At 36.2% G+C, this 20,924-nt stretch overlaps 2 protein-coding genes across 3 annotated transcripts; both read left to right on the top strand.

The window, feature by feature from the left end:
• The first annotated feature begins 234 nt into the window (after positions 1-234).
• On the top strand, positions 235-7,916 carry LOC128160224 (ETS domain-containing protein Elk-3-like). Of its 2 annotated transcripts, none has more exons than XM_052823522.1 (4): positions 235-542; positions 3,196-3,238; positions 5,054-5,161; positions 6,481-7,916. In XM_052823522.1, the coding sequence occupies exons 2-4, from the start codon at positions 3,232-3,234 to the stop codon at positions 7,482-7,484; spliced, it is 1,119 nt and encodes a 372-aa protein (XP_052679482.1). In that variant the 5' UTR covers positions 235-542; positions 3,196-3,231; the 3' UTR covers positions 7,485-7,916. The 2 variants fall into 2 exon arrangements, with proteins under 2 accessions (XP_052679482.1, XP_052679483.1); XM_052823523.1 differs by lacking the exon at positions 235-542 and adding an exon at positions 2,853-2,942.
• A 3,223-nt stretch (positions 7,917-11,139) lies between these two features.
• LOC128161249 (NCK-interacting protein with SH3 domain-like) lies at positions 11,140-20,574 on the top strand. The gene is made up of 11 exons (XM_052824492.1): positions 11,140-11,374; positions 12,384-12,490; positions 13,073-13,230; positions 13,587-14,326; positions 14,696-14,860; positions 15,533-15,619; positions 16,076-16,214; positions 17,043-17,123; positions 17,601-17,822; positions 18,154-18,326; positions 19,243-20,574. The coding sequence occupies exons 1-11, from the start codon at positions 11,201-11,203 to the stop codon at positions 19,459-19,461; spliced, it is 2,265 nt and encodes a 754-aa protein (XP_052680452.1). The 5' UTR covers positions 11,140-11,200; the 3' UTR covers positions 19,462-20,574.
• Positions 20,575-20,924: the final 350 nt, after the last annotated feature.

Here is a 20,924-nt window from a genome sequence, read left to right as displayed (position 1 = left end):
TAAAATCCCAGATACATGGCTATGTGTGTAAATGTGACCCACCTTCCCTTAACTTGCCACCTTGCGGCTTCTTTGCAACGTGTGATATAATATCATCAGAACATTGACAATATACAATCTATTTATAGAAATTACCTAACGGCGACTTGGAAATGATTGGTTGAATTTAACCTTTGCAGAGTTCATTGGTAAACATAACTTTTTTATTCGAGCGAAACGTGACGTCAATATTGTGGGAGTTCCCCAAGTAAGAGTCTCGGCTTCCGGGTCAGGATGAGTCTGATTCACCTCACCGCATTCCGTGATACGCATGGTTGTCTGTGAGAAAAAGAGAAACTCTCCTGTTCTTAAAAAAAACTCTATTAATGGACTTATCGTATTTTAATTATCCATTATAGTAATCAACAGGCAGATCGATTCTCGAACCCGAACTGACCGAGTTATTTTGAGTGGGAAGACAGTTTGTCCGTAGTGCGGGGGGATTTGTTGATTTCTCCGTGGGAGGGGATCTGACCCTGTATCATATCACTGGACGTCTGGAGGTTAGTAACAGTGATGTTGAAATCTGAATTTACAAAACTGTTAACAATAACATCACGTGATACATCTTATGATTATATACAGTAGTACGTAGTTTGTGTGTATATTGTAAATTTCACATGGAGAGAGAGAGAGAGAGAGAGAGAGAGAGAGAGGAGAGAGAGAGGAGAGAGAGAGAGAGAGAGAGAGTATTGTCTTTTACAAAAATTTAGATTATTGAGAATCAAAATTTGTACAAGTAGTCATGTTGTATATTTTATTTGATAAAATGAAATATATCGGAAAGGACATTATGTACATGTACACATGCGGAAATAGTATATATATATAATTCAGTTTAAGAAGGTTCCAATGACGAAGTTTTCCCCTTCATTTTCCCCGGGGTATGTACATGCTAGCCTCAGTGGCTTTATGTACACACTAGGGGGTCGGATTAACACGAGTGTGCCCTAAAATCAAACATTGGGCCTATTCAATATTCACGCTAATGTTTCCGGTTATCAAGTATTGTCAAGGTTTTTACTAGCTACCCGCTTTACAGTCTGTCCTCTGGAGTGTGAAATAGCGACCCGCCGGGAATTTCTCAAATATTTGAAATGTAGGTTTTAACTTAAGACATTTTATTCTGATTAAATCATCCAGTTATTTGTATGTAGACATCAGCAGGGGGGCGTATGTAAGCTAGCTTCGTAGGTCACTAGGGTAGTACCCCAAACACAATATCGCATCAAAGGTATTGATTCGTACGTTCATTACATAAACTCACGCGCTTGTTGCTGTCAAACGTAAACAGACAGTCTTATCTTTTTTTGTATAAATATACAGAATGTGTCCGGGTTCTCTCAGACGCAACACACAACAATGGCGTGTTGGTGATGTTTAGACCTGTGCAGTGTCACTCAAAGAGGCGATATTACGCAATCCTTGCGATGTGTTATGTAGCGATTAAGACCTGCAGTTTCCTTTCTATTTAGTTTGGGTTTTTTGGTTATTGTGGAATTATCTTGTTCCTTATAGAAGTTAGAACTCCTACACATCGTGTTTTCATTGTTTTATTGATGAGCACGTACAGAGAGAGAGAGAGAGAGAGAGAGAGAGAGAGAGAGAGAGAGAGAGAGAGAGAGAGAGAGAGAGAGAGTTGTTTAGGTTCCGGGAGCTATTTATACCTGTATTTACGTGTATAATATACCGTTATATACGACACACAACCCAACCCAAGATTGCAGGTACAAATGTAGTACAGTGCTTGACAGCAACTCTCTCTCTCTCTCTCTCTCTCTCTCTCTCTCTCTCTCTCTCGCGTATCTATGCATGGAAAAGCCGTGTATATGAATATGTCTGAACATTGTAATGTTTATGTGTTTTCATCAAGTGGTATTTGACCTATTTTACTGTTTAATGAATGACAAATGACAGGCGTCGTATATAGTCAGCAATTACATTACACAAATTGATTTTGTTACATGAATAATGGAGAGCGTCAATTTCTGTAAAGTATAGACTTTATTGGTTACATCACATCCCTATAGACTCTCCACGGCAGTCATTGCTGGTTTTTTTTTGTTCAGAAGAATCAGATAACTTCTGTCACCAGAGTGGGGTTAGCTCTCGTTGTACCAGCAATGAAATAGACTGAACTAAAACAGGTCATAAAAAAGAAACCTTCTACACACATTCAAATAGATGTGCTGTTTTCTGAGCATTGACTCTGTGCCGACTCTACATGTACTAACTCATGTATTGGCATTGTACGGCATGATAAGGACTATATATATATATATATATATATATATATATATATATATATATATATATATATATATATATATATATATATATATATATATATATATCCATAACCCTTAAATTCATTTATGTTCCGTCATCTCTGTACACATTATAGATAAGGATACATTATAGTGATTTTTCCTGATATAAACATCGAACCAGTACATTTGATATGCTTTTAATATTTTAATATCATCAGATCTCATTTATTCAAGATATGGTCATTTCACTTTTATCGGATATTCATCGACTTAAAAGTTTTTTTTTATATATTTGTTTTGGGGTGGGGGGGGGGGTGTTGAGTAAAATAGGGAAACCTGGTATAAATATTATATAAAATGTAAATGAATTTAATAGTTAGAAGGGGAAATGGAGTTGCATCATCTTAAAATCTAGAACAATTGATTTAGTGGCAACTGGCAAGAATATATATAAAAAAAATCCAGCAAGTCATATAATTGCATGTACACATACATACGAAGTGTTAGCACTTAGATAAAATAAGGAAGTATTCAACACCGGAAAAAGGGAAATCACCATTGCTAAATGAATACCATTCATAAAGTTGAAGATCCACACACAAGTGTGTGTCTATCCCACCAGCTGTGCGTTTTGTAAGTCTTTTGTTAGATTTAAAGGTCCTCAATGTATATCTTTTATCTTACGTATGTGTGCTAGTTTTTTTGTGCTGCGTATGAGGAAGATTATTCCGGGAAATTTCCGGCTACACTGAGCGGACCTCGCTCACACGCCGAGTTTAAAATCACGAGAATTCAAAGAAAAGATTAACTTCATTTTAATTGTGACTTCAGCGAGTGTTAGTTTAACAAAAATATATATTTATTCTTTTTAATTTTTTTTCTCCAGGAAAGCCAGTTTTAAAAAGAGCCAGCTCACCGTAGCATGGAAGGTATGTTGCATATATACATGGGTTATTTATATTTATCGATTTATTTATGTGATTTAGAATTATTTGCATCTCCCAAAATTATTTATTGCCATAAGAAGGAAATAATAATTGTCAAACATACTGAGATGATAGAAGTTTAATATTTTTAGTAACTACATGATATGAATTACTATATGTTGGTAAACTGATAATACAAGTTTTCTCTTAAAAAAAAAAAAAAAAAGAGCAAGAAAAATTGTTTCCATGATCAAAACGGCGGCCTCCAGTTTTTAATGATTTCACCGACCTTATCATCTGAATTGATGTGAAACTATGCAGGAACGTTCAGCTTTCTGAGAGGGAAACAAAAAATTCTCCCAAGCGTTCTGCGTCATTTGAAGAAATCTGATACCGTCCTATACACTTCAAATAATCAAAGAAAAAAATCTAATAGCAATTTCAGGGAAAAAAACTTTTTTTCTGGTCTCTGGTAAGATACGATTTCTCTTCCCTTACGATTGAGCACTTGAACTTGGATCAGCGGCTACAACAGCTACAAATAAAACGACGAATATACTCCCATGCTACTGAAACCCAATTGCAGATTTCATTAAAAATTTAGAGTGTTGTAAGACCGTTCCGTACGATTCTCCCTTGACCCCCTCCCCCGTCTTGGACCCCAAGGGTCCCCCATTCCCTCCTGGGTCCCCCATTTCCCGCACGACAGCCGAGATCCCCTTCCTGATAAGAAGAACATTTTTCGCAGTCCGCGGCGCTGAGTCGCTTTATTTCACCAGAGCCTATTCGATTTCAGCCTCCTCTCTCTCTCTTTCTCTGACTGCTATGAAATTATTTAAAGAATGTGTAAATTCTCAACAGATGCGGAATCGTAGATATGGGGGTTTTATTTTTACTACACCAATTTTTTTATTCAAATCACAAAGAAATTTGGTGATGTAACATCGATGACATATATTCGATTTTGGTTTGGATATTGTACATGTAGATCCTGAAATTGAGAGTTTATTCCTGAAGGTTAGTCCAGTGCTTACATAGAGTGCATGAAAACAATTGGGTCTTTGTCAACAATCTCACGTTCTTGTATGGTTTAATTTTTGAAAAAAAAATTGTATTTTGGTTTTCTTCTTGTGATTGATCATGGCAATTTCTCCCATTATTTTCCTGTATATTGCGCCAGGCGGTTACAACTCCATGAAATTAAAAAAAAAACCCGAAAGAGATTGAAATGTTTATAAGCATACACTGAAAGAGAGGGCGTTCCTTTTATCTGATGATTATTACTTCCTAAAATACTTCACTGAAATTAAATCTAATTTAGCATCATTGATTTTTTTTCCTTCTCTCGAATGATCCTGCATCCTACAGGTACGTGATTTTGTGCCACGAATTAACATTTCAGAAGGAAGGCTGAAATTACCAATAATTATGTAATTAGCTGACGTCAGAAAGGAGCAGCGTCACGTTGCATTATGTCGTAAGCTCGGTTATGACCCGCTGTAACAACAGGGCACGTAGAATATGACGTCACTACGTAATTATAACTGAACATCTTAAATATCAAAGGAGAAATCCCCCAGAGTGCTCAAAAAAGTTCCTTTATCTCTTGATCTCAATGTCTCTGCTTGTGGAAGTCTACTCCTCTCCCGCAACCGATACCTCAGACTTGCCAGTAAAGTGCATTGGGGGTGAGTGATGTGGCATCGTGGGTTATTTGGGGGGTGGGGTGGGGGTGAAGGTAATCTTACTGTTTCGGTCTGTGTGTAGGATATTGTTGTTTGTTTTTTTTTACATTGGGATATTCTGTGCTATTTATAGATGCCCGATCGTGGACGGCGTCCCCCGATCTCTCCGATTCGTCATCACGCCTGTCTTCAGACGCTGGGGAACCCCCTAACAAAAAACTCTGCGTAACTAAGCAACGAGGTGAGTGGCTTTTTTATTAAAGATTTTTACGTTTATTTGAATTCAACTCAAACTTTCTGGGATATTACGCTAAAATATATAAACAAAAGACGATGCATACTAGCGAATACAGTTGTTTACAATTATAACTTGTATGAATATTCAAGGGTCTGCAAGCGCTTGGCATAATCCCAAGTGTGGTACTAATTTGGATGAATGATTTCCGGCTCATATATAGTTGGTATATGTTTAGCTTTCCGCTTGGTCGTCAAACTGGGTTCTCAAAATAAGTCTTCCGCCATTGCGAACTTCCGTATTTACTTGTCTCTATGAGGGAGGGGAAATTTGAACATGAAGGAAAGATAAATTTGTAAGTTTACCGGATAAGGCAGTATAACTCCCTATTCTAAATGCATCCATAGTGCACGATCGCTTATTATTAATTCTCACCATATCTGTAAGTTACGGGATTTTCCCAACAGCACTCTTCGTCATTATCGTCTGTTTGACTCAATCAAACCCAGAAAAGGGCCAAAACAGCAAACAGAGACATATCCATGAAAAATTAATTCTAAAGTAAACATCGAGGAAAAATATGAACAATAATTAAAGGGGAAATCCCAATTTTAATAAATTGTTCTCTTGAGGGCAACATGTCCTTAAAAAGCCATCTCCATGGGTAACAAATTCTGTCGCGTGCATGTATCTCTGCCACGGTCGTGTCTGATTGCGTTAGAGAAATTGATGGAGCGGTCGTCGATGACATTTTAGACTTAATTATGCATAATAAACACATACAAGTTAATAGTACACGTATTGATATATCATTGGTGATCAATCGTCGTGGTGTAAGCGGCCTGTGAGTAACGGTGCAGAGTTTGAATTGAGTGAATTGTAGATGTCATGTGTGGGCTGTTGTGTATGATCGATGTCCGCTGATACAAACGGTTCTGTTAACAATGACGCCCAACACAGAACGATGATCTAACGTGATAGCAATAACGTTAATTTGTTTGATATCATGAATTATGATAATTATTGATTAAACTTCCTGGAAACTTCTTGCACTCTGAGTTTTTTTTAATTTATATGTATTACAATATTGATAAAACTCTCATCGTAACACCTTCTTTTTTGAGATTTTCGATTGATTTCATGCATTTTATGCATCGAATCAACTATATTGATTAACAAAATTAAACGTTTAATATTCTGTCTTTTGAGTTTTGGGTTTAAATCATGCATAAACTCATCTTCTGGGTTTTTTTTAAAAATTGATTTCTTGCAATTTGATATTGATAAAAATCCCCTTGTAACTTCATAATTATTTTGATTGGCAGGGTCCGTGATGGACACCAATGTGACGCTATGGCAGTTCCTACTGGAGCTGTTGGTCGGGAACCAACACTCAGACATCATCCAGTGGACCAACACGGAGGGAGAGTTCAAGCTCATCAACGCTGAGGAGGTGGCGAAACTGTGGGGACTGCGCAAAAACAAGCTCAACATGAACTACGACAAGCTCAGCCGAGCGCTGCGCTACTACTACGACAAAAACATCATCAAAAAAGTGATGGGACAAAAGTTTGTGTACAAATTTGTGTCTTTTCCAGAGATTGTTAAAACGGAAAACAAAATTTCTTTCCATGCGATGATGGAAAACATGGCTAAAGGGCAAGGGTGTGTGATGCCGCATTTTGCGTCATACGACGCTGCGCGGATTAAGTCGTCTGCTAATTTCGCGCTCAATCAGGGTACCACTGCAGTGTCTACAGTAAAAACTGAAGCATCTGCCCTCAGAAACTTCAGGTACGCAAGCGCGACCCCCACATCAACGATGGTGATGTCTACATCCGGGCCCCCGTCAGTAATTTTAATCAAATCTGAGCCACAGTCAATGCCATCGCCTCCTCTTCCCAAATCTTCATCTTCGCCGTCGTCTTCCTTACATCACCACAAGATGTCATCTTCATCGACGACGCGCCCCAAGCCCACCCCCCTCAGTCTCCCTATACACGACCCGTCTCCCTTGCCAACAAGCGTTCTCTCCAGCCTCGCAATTCCAAGTCCGAAAGTCTCCATGTCCACTGGCCTGTCTACCCCCCTGGTTCTGGCTAGCCCGGTGATCGGCCCCAGGACGCCTTTCCTCCATTTTTGGAGTTCTTTGAGCCCAATAACAACGATGAGTCCCCGCCTCGGCGGTTCCGCATCAGCTTTTCAGTTCCCCACATTCGCCACCAATCACATGACACTGTCTCCGATGACGGCGACGTTTTCTAACGTCGAATCGTTGGCTACACCCGCCTTGACATCACCAACGAGGTCCATTCCCTGTGTGTTATGACCATTACCGAAGTCCGAGCACGATTTCAAATTCTGATCGGGCTCGAAATATTCTACGGTGCTATGTTTGGGACCAATATTCCAAGTTTTGTTTTTGTTTTATTTTAAATCTTGAACAAACTACAAAGTGTTGAAGGTCATAATGATTTTGAGAAATTTTTCTCTCTCTTTTTTTTTTTATGTGATATAAGCATGATTTATTTTTGTACTGAAACAAAAGCAATGAGTTGATGTTTTGAGAAGTTCTATTATACTGTATTTGCCTGCACCCTGGCGGTGATTTTGTATGGAATTTAATAGTCGCTTGATTATCATAACACTGTACATATTGCTTAGATTTTTCTATGAACTTACTAATGGTCATCCATATCACTGAGTCCCATGGAGTTAAATTATGTACATACTTTAATGAATTCTTTTGAATTGCAACCAATAGCGTTTTATGTTGTTTTTACTACATCATACATGAACCTGCAATTAAGAAATAAACAGGAAAATAAAAGGTTCACCGGAATATGAACTTGGTTGGTCACGTGATCAAATCCTATGACACCCTGTTTTTACTATATCATACATGAACATGCACTCTGCTTTGAATATGCAGTGTAACATATTGAACCGACAGCTATCTTCCCATCCCTATATATTTTAAGTAGGGAATGTGTTTTATCCATTTATAGGCAGTCTTTCACCTTTTGCATTGTAAATTTAAATTGTTTTGCGAGTTTCATTTTAAGAGTGATCTATGATCGTGGACATTTATAGAGTATTTCAATTTCCTTACGAAGAAGAGCTTTATATAAAGGAACAGGAAAGTGATCAGGATATCTAGATTTTTTTCTTTACTAAATGTTAGTGTGTAGCCAAAAATATCATATGTCAAAATTTGATAAAGATCTGATTGGTAAATTGTTGACCCCCCACCCAGCCTCCTAATTAACAATTTATACACTGTAAATATCTCTGACAAGTAACGTTTATATTGATCCTCTTCTCTTTCCAATGAATAAGTAAAAATTCTTAGAAAAAATGCTAATTTTATATTATTAATGTAAAAATCATATGAATAAATTATGAAAACACTTTCACCGTTAAAAGGTTAAAGCATAAGGTGTAGCGTCAATTAGAATAAGCACGGGGTTTTTTAGATTTATTTCTTCCTACTTTTTTTCCTCAAACGATAAAATCCATGGATAAATTTCTTCCACCTTTTTATTCAGACTGGGCCTTTATCTAAATTCTATTGACACTTTGACGGTTTCGAAGAGCCAGAATCAGATCTATTCGAGTACCTCTAAAGAATGATACATGTATTTCAAACACGATGAACACTAATTTGTTAACATCAAAATACAGAACATAAAGACGTCTTACTAACTATATTTATGAAAATTAAACAGTGGTTGTCGTGTTCAATTAAACTGCGCGTAAAATGTGTATATATTTCCTGCATACGGAACATATTCGCTGTGTAAAGATACGTGTAGTCGTCTGCGTAATTTGTCTCTATTTAGAAATATTTACATCTACCAAGTATTATTCCCTCTATTTCTTACGAAAACTTAAGGTAATTCATAGCTCTATAGAAACAGCCAGACTGAAATCTACACGCCCCGTTTTTCGATTGGTCGAAATCTACAGCGGCTGAAACTGAGAAGAAATTGACATGTCTGAAATTGACACGCCCTGTTTATCGATTGGTCTAAACCTACAGCGACGGACTGCACAAAATAATCATGATGATGTCAGACTCAAAGTTTCACAGAAGACGATTTGGCTGTTTCTTTTAGCTAGCGTACTTATGTATATTAAGAGTAATTTAGTGAATTAAACTTACTTTTTATAATTTATTTATTAATTAGTTAAAAGAAAGATGTTAATATAAACAACAAAATGCTTTCTTTGACGATTCATGCGGGTTATGAAGGTAGGGATCACTGCAGGAAAAATTACATAGACCGCTAACGCGGGTAATTTATTTTTTTCTGCAATGTCGCTACCTTCATATCCCGAATGAATCACCAAAGTAATCATTTTATTGTTAAATAACTCGAGTCTTCAAGCATTATAAGTTAATCGGTTTTTTCCGCGTTAAGGAATAATCTCGCTTCTCTGGAATATCGTCGTTCTTAAACAATTGATTAAATGCATGAATCTAATACTTTGTACGTGTATTGTGTTTTATAGTGTTTATTTAAGGAATGGATTCAATATTTATTTGTTTTATACGATATAAAATGGTTTGGGACACTTAACTGTTTATAAACCGCGAAGCGGTTTATAAAAAAGCGTAAACTGTTTCAAACCATTTTACATCGTACAAAACTAATAAATATTGAATTCATTGCTTATAATTCATTTTTTTTTACACTTCACTGTAGATAAAAACGGTCATTTGACCTTTAAATGACTCAAAATTGTACAAAATTCAAACGTATCGTCGGGCTTATTGATACGTTATTGACGTAAATCTTACTATATGACGTAGGCAACATTCTTTATACGATAAAAAATAATTTTTTAGCCAATCAGAAAGCGCGTTACAGCCAGAAAATTAAATTATTTTAATATATGGGCTGGTTGTTAGTACTTTTATTACTTTGATTTTTTAGAACAATTTGAAAACGTGTTTGAATTGCTTTCTAAAACGACACATGACTGAGCTGTTGGTCCTTAGAAAGTCCCTTGAAATTACGGATCTATAAAATTATACACTTTGATTCATCGATATATTGAAAATGACATAAGAAAAAAATCACAGCACCGAATTAAGGTACAATGTAGGTGTAGGGCAACCTAATTGTTCACTTATTTACGTATCTAAAAAACTATAGATACACCTATAATATTAATTAATCTTATATTTTTCAACCTAAATTTAACCTTAATTTATTTTGCGCGTTCTTTGATGAATTAAAAAAGTATTTAAAGCGATTTGGAAAATGCTGGGTTAACATATTTGGTTGAATGCCTGTGTATGGCATGTGAACCGCAGATTACAAGTTCGAATCCGCTTGGGGTTTTTGTCCATATTTATTATTTTAAAATTTTGAAAATGATAATTATATCCAAAAATTGCACATTTGTTTGCCTATTTGACTTATTCACTTTTATGCTTCACATCTTTAATAATCAAGTAATTCTATGTTGATTTAAGAAAGTGTACAGTGAGATGTCGACTCACACCTATCTTCGCTAACCAGAGGTTTGCGATCTACTCTGCTCCTCTACAAGAGGCTAGCCAAGATGGGAGACAACTTAATAAAACCTTAACAAAATTTTAAAAACACAATAACTACACGTACGCCTTGTTTTTATAACAAATATTTTGAGCTCTGTTTCTTGCTTGTTGTACAACAATTCTAATGAAGAAAAGTAATACGAAATTAAAAAAAAAAATTACGTTTGACTCTGCGCACATGTGGCTTTGTGCTTCCTTCAAAATAAGATCTACATGTCATACTGATGACTCCATGATATATATTTTTATACAAAAAAGGGAAACCTCCGCATGATAAGTATCGTTTAAAACTGTTAATATGTAATTAAAAATAAATTTTAAAAGAAGGAGGAAAACTGATGACTGCATAAAATCGAATTTATTCAAGAACAACCTAATAACTAAAAAAAAAAAAAGTTTAGCTGGTACCCTCTCTGCTGAAAAGAACCAACTAAAACAATATGGATGCCTAAGAAAATTATAATTTTCAATGCAAAATGTTTCGGGCATTATATAAATACTCGGCAAGTACGAAGAACTTTGACTTGTCTTTTGAGGCAGGCGACCAATTCACTGACCTAGAAAAACCGGAGAAGGGCTGGCTATTCGTGCAGAACGGTTTTGGCGAAATTGGCTATGTGCCTGCAAGTTACGTTGAAAGAGAAGATACAGTAAGTCATCTTTGCACGTTACGATTCTTATGCGGCACATTTTATTTATAACCATATTTGAGACTTCAAATTATATCTAAGGTCAGCTCATATAGTTTGTTATGATTTGCATCAGAAACGAACAGCATGCATTTGTCCTATTGACCCATAGAATGTTCTAGTAATGCCACCCGTAAATGTGTCAATAGGCAACCGTTCATAATCGCTTTAGATTAAGAGGAGGTGGTGTCTTTTTGCCACTTTGTTCTGCCCAGCTTTTGAAGAGACAGTAAAGTGAATAGGAACACACCTAGCTGCAATAATGTAGCCCTCTCCTGATTTTTTTTTTTTTTATTGGGAGAGGGCTACAACTCCATAGGATCTCCGTATTGGTGGAAGTGTAGGAGTGATTCACTCTCGCAACGATTTTGGCTCAAATCTTATATAAATGACAATAACACTCGCATTTCTTACTTGAACTTAAACATTGTAGTTGTGTATGGCATAAATTAATCCAAAAATATCAAGTATATAAGTCCATGTATCGGTTATTTTATGTGTATGTCAACAACGCAAGTTGAATTTGTCCGCCATGTTTACTGACCTTGATTGGTTTTATTTTGGGACAGCCAATGAGAATTCAGGAGCGGATCTTGAACTGAATGTAGGAATTAAGTTAAAAGTATCCGGAAATAGACATGTAACACCCCCCAACCCCCACACATAAAATATAAAAGCTTCAGAAAATAATGTTAAATCATTTTATTTACTTACTCAAAGAAAGATTGAAATATATCAACTTGATAGTCTGTTAATGTCTAACATAACCAAGTTTCTTTGAAAACACATGATAATCTTTGAGTCAAAAGTTATACACTTCACCCATTTTCTCAATGTCAAAGGATGAAATCATAAGAGAGAGAGAGAGAGAGAGAGAGAGAGAGAGAGAGAGAGAGAGAGAGAGAGATCTCTTCTGAAATAAGCATATGAAAAGCTTAAAATGTGAACAAATTTTTGTTGTATTCTTTAGACAACTTTGGCTGAGATACTGAGTTCCATAGATAGAGCAATACAGAACATCCATTATCAAGCCGCTGCCTCAGGCACCTACACACACACACAGCGGGATAACCTCCAGTAAGTATGTACACCAGGATAACCTAATCTACACATGTACTCCAGAAATAAACTCAATATCTATCAAAGTTATACGAGTATAACCTGAGTTGGGGCAGTTTATGCTTGATAATATACGAAGCCGATTATAAAAGGGCATTTATTGCTCCAACCCAGGTTAAACTCGTATAACTTGGGTAGATATTGAGTTCATTCCTTATGATTTAATTTTCTGTAACTTACTATACACAAATTGAGTGCGTTTTACTTTTAAATATGATGTTAATCTGTTCAAAATTCAAATGTAATGTCAAGCGGATTAGTACGTTTTTGACATTGGTGCATTGTGATGTGCAAACCAGGTTAAACAAATTAAACTAAATTTTTCTATCCAATCAAATGTCGCGTTACAAACAGAATTATATTATGGTGGGATACCCCTCAGTAGTCATGTATCTCTATAAGCCGTACAGCAGGATTTAATGTATCTTTGTCTCTTAAGTTCAACTCCTCCTATTCCTTGCATCAGTAAAATCAAAATTGTTTAAGGCGATTTAACCAAGAATCATGCAGTGGATAGAGTTTGACCTATTCTGTTTCCAGTAAACTAGGAGTGCACAGGGATCATGTTTTGAAGGAGCATGGACCCCAGGCCAACCCCGAGCATTACCTGTTAGAGACGGACAGTAGCTCGGAGACGTCGAGTCACCACAGCGAGCATAGTGAGCACAGCACTCCAGAAAAACATCACCACCTACTTGGTGAGTCAGACCCCAAGCTGTTAACTTGTAGAATGATGTGACCTTGTAGGCCAGTAGCTGTGAAGTTATTGAGTATGAAGCTGTAAACCTGTAGAAAGATGTGCACAACCCTTTTCACCCGTAACTTACTGATTGATGTGAGTTTCTTTAACGGCAGAAGAAGGTTAAAGAGTTATGTGACTTTGTCTACACTTTTAGCCGTAAACTTAGTTAAAGTAATATGATTTGCTGCTGTAGACTAACAGTGCAATGTAGCTTTGAGCATAATTTTAGCTAATGAGTATATGTGTAAATTAATGTCTCATTAAATAACAATCCCCACTGATCCAAGTTATTTGATTATTTTTGTGCTGTAGATTTTCATATCAAGAAGAAGCACAGACCAGCCCCCCCTCCCCCCTCAGTGCCTGTGGATCAGTCTCCCTGGACCCCCGAGGCTCAGGACCCCTGGCCCCACCACACTGGTAAATCTCACGCTTCACAGGAGTCCCTCAAACACAGGGGTTCTCACTCTACAGCAGACTCAGCCAAGCATTCCAGCCCCCACTCTTCTTCAGACTCACTCAAGCATAAAGGTAGCCACTCCTCTCAAGATTCACTCAAGAAGAAAGCAGCTCACACCACAAAACACACATCGCCGCATCACTCAACAAGTGTGGATGAGAAGGACAATGGTTGGGTGCATGTGGAGGACACAGAAACCAAGCACCTGCTTGAGCCAGGGCGACAGAACGTAGGTGGTGAGGGTGCTTCCCTTGGGGTCCACAGTGACAGTGCTATGTCCTCGGACAACTCCAATCTGTTGTCAGTGTCAGACAACAAGATGTTGAAGTCAGAGAGTGTGATATCCCTGTCCTCCCGCCTCTCTCTGTCCAACAGTCCAGTCAAACAGCTGGACAGACCCACAATGATCAACATCAGCACCATCCCCCTCCCCTCCAACCTGGCCACTGAGCTGGTGGGGGAGGTGAGGCGCCACACCAAGCTAAGCTACGACAAGTCATGCCTGGCAGTGGAGGTGGTGCTCACTCACATTGCCAACAAGATGCCACAAACTGCCGGACTGATGGAGAAAATCCTGTGTACATTCCAAGAGGTACTAGTACTAGGCTTGTCCGTTAATTGGACATAATCACATGAATCAGCACCAACATAACAGCTTCATTGAATCCTTGACTTAATCTTTTTAACTCCCCTGTTGAGCAAAGGCCTTGGTCAATTTTTTTTAATGAACAGTTTGGCTACTTAGAACCTTTCAACCCTTTCTTTTTTTCAATTCTTTAATTCAGATTTCAAAGATACAATTATCTTAATTTCACCATCAGATCAGTTTAAAAAATACAATCTTTTTTTCATTTAAATTTTTCTATTATGTCAGGTTAACACAAGTTTTCCACATTATAGTGTTATTTGATGGTGATTTCGCTGTTATTTCTCCGTTATTTCTCTGTTATTTCTCCGCTAGGTCAGTACAGCATCAGAGGATGACCTGAGTCACGACCACGTGAGGATCAAGGAGCTACTTGACAAGATCACCGAGTGTAAAGAGGACTCGCAGCAGAGGAGCTGGGCCCTCCACGAGGACCAGCACACTATCTTATCAGTCCTCGAGGAGCTGTTATCCATCTTGGTATTGCAATGACTGTCCTCTTGATAAGCTACTGAAGAAACAGATAATATTCTGGGGTTATAGTGTCGTAGATTTTGTAATCAAAATGGTTTTAATTTTTGAGGGATTTTATTTCATTGTTCACAAAGTATCAATAATGAACAATACTATTAGCAAAAATAAATATACATTCAGAAAGACATATTGACATTTTGTAAGAATTAAAATTTCATTGATAACATAAAAACTTACCCTTACAAAATGATGTCAAAATGATAATGAGGTTTAATCTTAACGTTAACGAAATTTTTTTGCTTTTACAGAATATCAAATAAACTTTGATTGTGAAATAGATCGTGCTTTAAAGATTTTTTTTTGCATCAGTCAAACTCTTATTACTGTAAATTCCTTATTTTACGCTAGTACTTAATTCTGCGATTCCGCTGTTTTGTATCAAATTGCGGGATAAAATCGCGATCTTTGATTTTTTGTTATTATTTCCTTTGGTTTAAAACTGTTTGAAAAATAAATTCGGGACTTTAAAATCCGTGAGGGTTGCTTTTCACAATTTTACGCTGAAATTAATTCCTCGCATTTGATCAGGAAATTACAGTATTTTAAAAAAATATATATATGTTTCCATGTTAGCTTATATAGATCATAATCTATGTATATTGTGTTTTTTTTACAAAGGAAAATGCCAAGGCCTCAACCTGCCGCCATGCTGTAGCCTCGGATGGCTATGATTGTATCCATAGCTTGGTGCAGTATTATCAAATGGTGAGGTGAAAACAAGAATTATCAGTAACTTAGTTTAATTTCCTAGAATTAATGACTGAGCCAATCAAAAAAGAATATCGACAAACATGTCATTCAATATGTGCCTAAACTGCTCTCAGTTATTCTGACTTTGACCCGTCCATCACTAGACAACATAGTCTTACCTTATGGTTTTCGGGCATGTTAGTTCTGACTTGTATTAACAACTGTACTATTTCTTTGTGTTAAGAATGTTAAGCTTCTTCATTTGTTCTGTGTAATTACAGTATGAAGGTTTGACTGCAGTTACAGTTTTCTTATTAGACTAATAGTGCCAAGCTGTATCATTAACTTAAGTCATTCTCTCTGTTTAAGGAGGTTTCAACTGCCTTTAAGGTTGTCCCTCCTGAAAGTGTTTGGACTAATAGTACATGTACTAAGCTGTATTACTAACTTTACTCATTTTCTCTGTTTAAGGAGGTTCGCCTGCCTTTAAGGTTGTCCCTCCTGAAGGTGTTTGGAGCTCTCTGTGGCCTGGAGTCCTCAGTTATCTCCCATCTCCTGTACTCCATCCTTCCACTGGAGCTGGTGTCTGAGATACGCCATCATAACCAGGGTACGGAGCAACCTTTGGCATCGTGGTCCTCACACTGTACTTGACCTTCTGATAATCTGTCAAACAAAACTGAGAATTTTATATAATCTAAAGTGAAAAAAAAAGGATAAAGAATTTTAATATAAATTTTTAATAGGGTTTGTGGTAATACATTGGATTCTAGTGGGAGTATTTAAAAATATTCAATATTTGATCGATTCCATGTTAGGCGTAGATAAATTAATTGTGTGTTTCCGGTTCCACGACCGACCCTAAAAATATGCCCCTAAACATTTTATCGTCGATATGTTAATCTGGATATCAACGATTCCGGATTTACTTTTAGAAATTCCAATCTTAGTCACTTCCGTGTTTAAGAAAACACATACTCTACACCAATTTAAAAGATTTATTTTGACAGCGATTTCTTGTGAAAAATGGCATCGTGCTTGCCAAGCACATTGTTGTTCCTCTGTGCAATGACTGCTATACTCTGAGAAAATTACCAGTTGTAAGCTGCCTTTTTGGCAGAAAAAAATAAACTGATCTTTTCCAACTTATTTATTGTTGTTGAAGTGAAATTTAAAAATAAAATGTTTAAATAAAATAAAATGTTTTCCCTAACTACATACCCTATTTTTTTTTCAAGCTGGAATAGGAAACACACTATTAATTTATTTTGGCCTTATCAATATTTTTCTGTAAAGGTCAAGGACTCCAGGATTTCTGTTGTGTTTTAAAGCTTTTTTATTTATTTAAAGGAATAGAGGCTTGATATTAAATGTGGTATATACTTTTACTTGATAGCTCATGAACTTGAAAAAGTTTCACCTTTGATTTGTTTTACAGAGCCTCAGAGACTGAGTTATGTAACTTTGGTCCTGACCATGATCTTCTGTACCGCAGAACCAATACCCTCCAATCTACAAGGTAATACAGTTCATTAACAAATTATTTTGCCATAATAATTTCTTCCTAAATAGTATGTGTTGATGATGATCTAGAAAGAGATGTTTACCTGATTCAAAACCAAAATCAACAATACAGATTGTTTGAGATGGTTTTAACTATTTAACCACTGTTAAAAAATTGAACTGGGAGAATTATCTAGTTTTTAATGTAAAATTAAGGTATTCTTCAACTCGCCTGTCATCTTCTTTACACCATATTTGTGGAGGCTAGGTTTTGTAAATTTGTTCAAGGTTCAGTAGGATGTATTTTTTTAAAGGATTTGCTTCTATTATGAATGAATACACCTTGTTTAATATACTGCCTTGGGGTGTTAATTTGGATTAAGAAGTTCCATGAAATCCACCAAAATTAAGCCCCCCCTTCCACTAATACTTATGATTTGCAGTAACCTAGACTGTCACTCATGTACAATATGTTAATTATTTGTATTAACAGAGACTGTTGATGAGGAATTTCTGGACAAGGTTCTGGATATGATAGAAAACCCAGCCTCAATGGACCATGACGACCAGTGTACCGACCCCTTGGTGAACCTCTTACTGGCCTATAACCTTCACTTCCCTTTCCAGGAGAGCAACGACATCATGTCTGTCCTAGCGAAAAAGGGGACTGTAAAAGTCTTCACTGAAAAGTTACTGGAAATCTTCAATAAAGGAGGTAAGAGAAGTAAGATTGAAAGCTATTAGAAATCTTCAAGAAAGGAGGTGAGATAAATGAAAAGTTACCAGAAATCTTATTTAAGGAGGTAAGAGAAAAGGAAAGACTCAAAATTTATTGAAAATCTTCAATAAAAGAGGTAAAAAAGTGATGTCTCAAAATAGAAAAATTCATCAACCAAATAAAATGCAAAAACTTCACTTGAATGATCTGCAAAAGAGGTAAAGGGCTAATTTGTAAAAATGGTTGATGCATGATATTTATTCAAAAGTCAAAAAAAAATTCCAAAGTACAAACAATGTAGGCTGCATTAGAATAATTTGGCTTTCAGAGGACCCAGTGAAGATGTTCGAGCACCAGTCTTATCCAGTTCAGTCCCAGGTCAAGTTTATGATTGACATGTTCAGTCACCCAGGCACCGCCTCCCTGCTGTACGTCAATGACGCCAAGGTGTTGATAGATATTCTTATCAGAAATCTGACAGACCTACAGCCTGGCGACAAGGTGAGACTTGTTCTTATTGGTCAATCAGGGGAACGAGGTGGGACCTCTCATTAGTCCACTTGTCCACTGCAAGTCAGAGAGGAGACACTGTTTCTACACTGTGTGAAGGTTATTTAAGATAACTGGTGGCTGCAGGTCTGTAGCTCTCAGTCTGAAAAAATTCCAATGGACGACCTGGGAGCTACAGTGCCTCCCGTAGTAAAAAACTGCAATTTATGGCACGCAAAAAAAATGCGCTAGTTTTGGACTGATTAGCCTTATTTTCACACAAATTCTGTGAAAACATTTAGAACCGTTAAATTCTTCAGACAATTTACTACTGATATTGTCACTTTACTTGCCTCAGACTTTCTCTGAAACATGCTAACCGACCTCGGAAAATAAAGTGTATTAGTTCACATCGACATCGAGAGTCACCATTTTTACATGTAAACAAACTGCACCACTTCACTTTACGGGGCTGGTGATGGTGTTTAAAAGAATATCTGAGGCAAGTGAAGTGACGATATATGTAGTAAATTATTCGAGGAATTTTTTGGAATCAAATATTTGTATAGAATGTGTTTGCAAATGAGATTAATCACTCCAAAACTAGCGCAATTGGAGTTTTTTTTACTATGGGAGGCACTGTAGCTACCAGGTCGTGCATCTGCATTTTTTTAGACTGAGAGCTACAGACCTGCAGCTTGAGAACTGGATGGTCTTGACCTTTCTGAAACCATTAAAACCTCTAGAAAAGGAAGAGTTCATGCTTAAAAGCAGGGACGAGAAGTCAAATAGATAAAATTTAAAAGTTTTTATCTTTGAATTTTTTTTGCTAAATAATGATCAAAGGTAGTAAAAGTGGAAGTTTATGGATGTGTTTTGTATGTTGTAGATGTAATTGAGGTCTCAGTTATGACTTTGTTTGTTTTAGATGCGTTCCTCCATCTTGATCCTGGTGAAGCTTCTTCTACAGAACTCGGACTACTTTGAACACCAGCACCGAATGACAGAACTGTGTGAGTGTGTGCTGACCATTAATAAAGAGGAAGAGGAAGTGACGGCCCAGGACAGGAAGGAAGCAGAGGTCATCCTGAAGGAACTCAACAAAAACATGAAGACTAAAGAGAAGGTTAACTACTCATGTAAGTGAAAGTGTAGAAGAATGTTTAAGTACACAGAAGAAGAAAAAGGAAGTTTAAAATAACAGAAGAGGAAGGAAGTTTACCAGACATATGAAGAGGGAAAACAGACGTATGAACATCAAGGAATTTCAAATTCATCTGTAACATTAAGTTTGAATTTAGGAAAGTATGAACAGGATTATAAGTAAAGGCATTCATGAGGAATAAAGGAAGAACTTAATAGGTAATAAAAGAACAACCTGACACACATCTAAAGAGGAAATAACTATGTATTCACATGAAGAATGAAGATTTAAAAATTTAGAGCTGCATGCATGGTTAATTGTCAAGATACTAGATGTAGTTGTATTTATTTCTGGTTTCTATGTTTTGCATCTAAATCATTGTCAACACATATTTACTTAATTAAAGAGAGAGGGGAGTGAGAGGAAAAATGTACTCTGAGTTATATTTGTGAGTTTTGGCTCTGTTTTATTATCTTGATATTTTTGCAAGAAATTTATGGACGAATTGTTGTAGCCTTTTAAGGCAGTATTATAAGAAACTTGTACATTTGTTTGTGAAGTGCCATATCTATCTTTGTTAGTGTTTGGGGAACATTCAATGTTGTCAGTAGTTTTTAGGATTATTTTTTTCTGCTTTATTTGCTTGTGTGAAAGTACATTCGACTGTGGCTTTCTGAAAACACTCTGTGAAATTTCCAAGAACTTTGACTTATTCACTAAATATACACAATTAATATTTTTGAATTGCAGAAAATGTTTTACTTTTTGTTAGACATCAAAACATGGTACCTTGTGACTATGCAGTATACTCTTTAAGAAAAAGCAGAAATTGCAGGCATGTAAAAGAAAAAGCAGAAATTGCAGGCATGTAAAATTTTTTTTGATTATTTGTACAGTATTAGCAAGTTAGCTAATTAGCAGGGTGCTTAGGTTAACCCATATTAGTAGAAGGGCAGTTGCTTGCTAAAATTTTAACCACTGAATTTTTACCATGTAAAGTTATGGAACATGTCTTTTAATAAAATTCTGCCAAAAGTTTTCTATTCTGTATCAAAAGGTGCAAGTAACAGTCTGCATTAGTATTACATATTCATTAAACAATATTCTTGTAGATATTTTGGATATAGTTTCTGGTTTTGATTAGTTAAAGAATAGATAATAGACCAAAAAGGTTCAGTGTTATATTAAGAAAGTTTCCATTTAACTTTAACAACTTGTTGGCTATAGATGTGTTTTACGATTTTAGGTTGTCATATCAAGACAGTGACAATCCTTACTGATGCATTTTTTTAGCATTGAAATGATATGAGCCCATGTTATATGTGTGTGTGTGTGTGTGTGTGTGTATGTATGTATGTATATATATATATATATATATATATATATATATATATATATATATATATATATATATATATATATATATATATATATATATATGAGAGAGAGAGAGATTTAAAAAAAAA

Source organism: Crassostrea angulata, chromosome 8 (assembly GCF_025612915.1).
Source record: "Crassostrea angulata isolate pt1a10 chromosome 8, ASM2561291v2, whole genome shotgun sequence".
Taxonomy (NCBI): domain Eukaryota; kingdom Metazoa; phylum Mollusca; class Bivalvia; order Ostreida; family Ostreidae; genus Magallana; species Magallana angulata.
The sequence above is the reverse complement of the archived record's forward strand: the minus strand, read 5'-3'. Positions and strand labels throughout refer to the sequence as shown.